The sequence below is a fragment of the Podarcis pityusensis genome, assembly GCF_964106645.2.
Source record: "Podarcis pityusensis genome assembly, chromosome: 16".
Lineage (NCBI taxonomy): Eukaryota > Metazoa > Chordata > Lepidosauria > Squamata > Lacertidae > Podarcis > Podarcis pityusensis.
The window spans coordinates 38,165,672-38,168,744 of NC_138041.1; the positions used below are offsets into that span (position 1 = coordinate 38,165,672).

At 43.9% G+C, this 3,073-nt stretch overlaps 1 protein-coding gene across 1 annotated transcript; it reads right to left on the bottom strand.

Moving 5' to 3' along the window:
* Nucleotides 1-799: 799 nt before the first annotated feature.
* Nucleotides 800-2,013, bottom strand: LOC308464823 (vomeronasal type-2 receptor 26-like; the record flags this gene model as incomplete). The annotated part of the gene is made up of 3 exons (XM_080984410.1): nt 800-1,701; nt 1,879-1,958; nt 2,006-2,013. The coding sequence occupies 3 exons, from the start codon at nt 2,011-2,013 to the stop codon at nt 800-802; spliced, it is 990 nt and encodes a 329-aa protein (XP_080840536.1).
* Between the last annotated feature and the right edge of the window lie 1,060 nt (nt 2,014-3,073).

Sequence of the window (3,073 nt, forward strand, 5' to 3'; positions counted from 1 at the left end):
CCCCACACACACCCAATCTTCAGAGTGGAATGAGGGAACTGTTAAGTGGATTTGTAGATGGTTGACGGATGGATCCCGTTTTGTTGCAATCCAGGTAATGTGCCAAGACAGTTGTGCTCAAAGACATTGCCACGGAATTAGTACTGATCCTCATCAGTGGCAGTGATGGAAATAATTAAGCAATACACCACTGTCCCAATTGTGTCCTCACAGTTTCTAGCAAAGGAATTCTTGGAGCTGCTCCAGATCTTTTTTATCATTTACTTGTTAATTCTTTAATTATTTCTTTACTTGTTGATTCTTTAATGTCTAGGGACATGAGTATCCCAGATTTCTAATTACCGTATTTTTCGCCCCATAGGGCGCACCGGGCCATAAGGCGCACCTAGTTTTTTGGAGGGGAAATAAAGAAAAAAAATTTATTCCCCCCCCCAAGGTGCGAGGCTGGGGCGGGGGAAGCCCGAGCTTCCCCCGACCCCAGCCCCCAGAACAGGCTGCTCTCCGCAAGCCGTGGGAGCCCTCCCGCGGCTTGCGCAGAGCTACCCAAAGCCCCGGCGCGACTGCTCAGCGCGCCGGGGCGTCGGGATAAGAGGCAGCGCCGCTCAAGCCGGGGGAGCTCTCGCTCTCCAGGCTTCAGCGAAAGCCTGCATTCGCCCCATAGGACGCACACACATTTCCCCTTCATTTTTGGAGGGGAAAAAGTGCGTCCTATAGGGCGAAAAATACGGTACATACACGTAATTAAAATAGCAATAACAGGCACCAAAAAATACGAGCATGATTCAGACTTCTGGATTATTTAAAACTGTCTTCTTATTAGCTGCTCCCTGCTGTTCAGTTCAGGCCTCAGTAAAATAACATAGCATTTGGGGGAAAAGATGCAGCCCAATAACCCACAACTGGAGGCCAAGATGGAGAAGATCTCCACAGCCACCATGTATTTGCCCTTGGTGCTCAAGTAGGTTGGAACAAAGGACAGCCACACACTGCAAAAGACCAACATGCTGAAGGTGATGAATTTGGCTTCATTGAAACTGTCTGGCAACTTTCTAGCTAGGAAAGCCACCGTGAAGCTGACTATGGCCAGTAAACCCATGAATCCCAGGACACAATAAAACATGATAGTGGAACCTTCATTACATTCTAGTATTATTTCTTCAGTCATTGAGTGCATGTCAACATCTGGGAATGGGGGAGAAGTTGCCAGCCACAGAGTACAAATTGTCACTTGCATAAGGGAGCAGGAAAGAACAATTGGGGTGCCCAGTGGCTTCCCTACCCACTTCCTCATTCGGGACCCTGGCTTGGTGGCCATGAAAGCTAGAACCACAATGGCAGTTTTGGCCAATATGCAAGAAATTGCCACTGAGAAGATCATGCCAAAAGCAGTTTGTCGAAGGAGGCAGGTGACTTCCTCAGGCTGGCCAATGAAGAGCAGAGCACAAAGGAAGGAGAGCAGGAGGGAAAGGAGGAGAATATAAGTTAGGTTGCGGTTGTTGGCTTTAACTATGGGAGTATCTCTGTGCTTTGTGAATATTTGAAGCACCAAAGCTGTGCTGCAGGAAAAGAAGAGGGCAAACGTGGCCAAACTGATCCCCAACGGTTCTCCAAAAGACAAGAAAGTTTTGACTTTGAGGAGGCAGCCATCCTGTTCACTTTTTGCATATTGATCTCCAGGGCATTCTAAACAGTCGTCCATGTCTGAAAAAGAAAAAGAAATAAACATCTTATTATTAAAAAAGGTCTTCAGTCCCCAAATTGTCACAATGCATCTAAGAGATGCCAGAATGTATATTTGCTACTTCCATACTGTTTTCCCACTAGAGAAAGGAGCTTCTGATGCACAGGTAAAATTAAAGCGTGTGATGCATTCCTTACCCTCCTTGTTTGAGATCTTCCCTTCTGGACACGGAAGGCAATCATAGCAGCAGAATGGCTTTCCTTCCTTCTTGTTCTTCCTATAACCTACATGACAATTCTCATTACACAGAGAAGTGGGTTGTGCCTGTTCATAAATGAAAGAAGGAAATCATTTGGGACTTATCTTCAAATAGTAAAAATGACAGTTAAGCTATAGATTGCTATAGGTTTTTTGTTTTATCTAAAGATGATCTTAAATCCAGCACTAATGGTAGCATGGAAACGTCTACCATTACTCCAGTACCTTTGCCTTTATGAAAACCATATTGGTAAGTATTTGAACTTCTTCAGAGATTAGCAAGGCAATATCTTATCAAATTAGAAAATGTTCAGGTGAAAGCTTATTGGGTCAGTATCTCCTGAATATAGAAATCGCTCAAGTGCTTTTGACTCACAGTTGCAATAGAAATTATTGAAATTCTGCCCTGTCCAATGTCTAACCACTGTTCCTTTTACTTGGAACTTGCAAACTATGCTTCCAATGGTTTCTCTGGCAACATTCAGTGCCTTTGCTTTCTTTTTGTACATTTGTATGGAAACATCCATTGAGCTGAGATATTTCAATTGCTTTGGCAAAGAGCTGAAGTTCTGTAAATTTTGATAATAAACCTGATTTGCAATGGTGGTTGAATAACTTTGATTGCAACTGTAATTGTTTGCTTTTGATGGATTCTTGCAGTGCTGTTTGCTTGCAGAGTTACCTTCTTCATCACCTGCATGTGTCTTAAAATTTACTTTTGCGGAGCCAGGTGCTAAAAATAATAGTTTGTACCTGCGGTTTCTGTGAACATTCACTGTTAATCATTTAGCTCAGCAGCCAAGGGAAGGGAATGTGTTTCTTATGTTTACCATAATGCTGCAAACCAATGAGAAGGTTTAAATAATAGATTGACTCTGCATGGAGTAATTGTGGGGTACAAATTAGGGCTGTGGAACAGATTTGGCCAAATCCCAAGCAGAATTGGGCTGATTCTGAAGGAAAGGCAGGCAGCATCTGCAAAGAGCAGCACACAGCTCTTTGCAACAGAGCTTTCAAATAGCCCCACACTGCACTTTGGATATGGACATGAGTGCAGTCAAAAGGAGCAGGATTGAGCCGGCTAATGAGTAGAGGGTCCAATCCTGCTGGCTGCAGGGGTCTTCTTCACCAGTT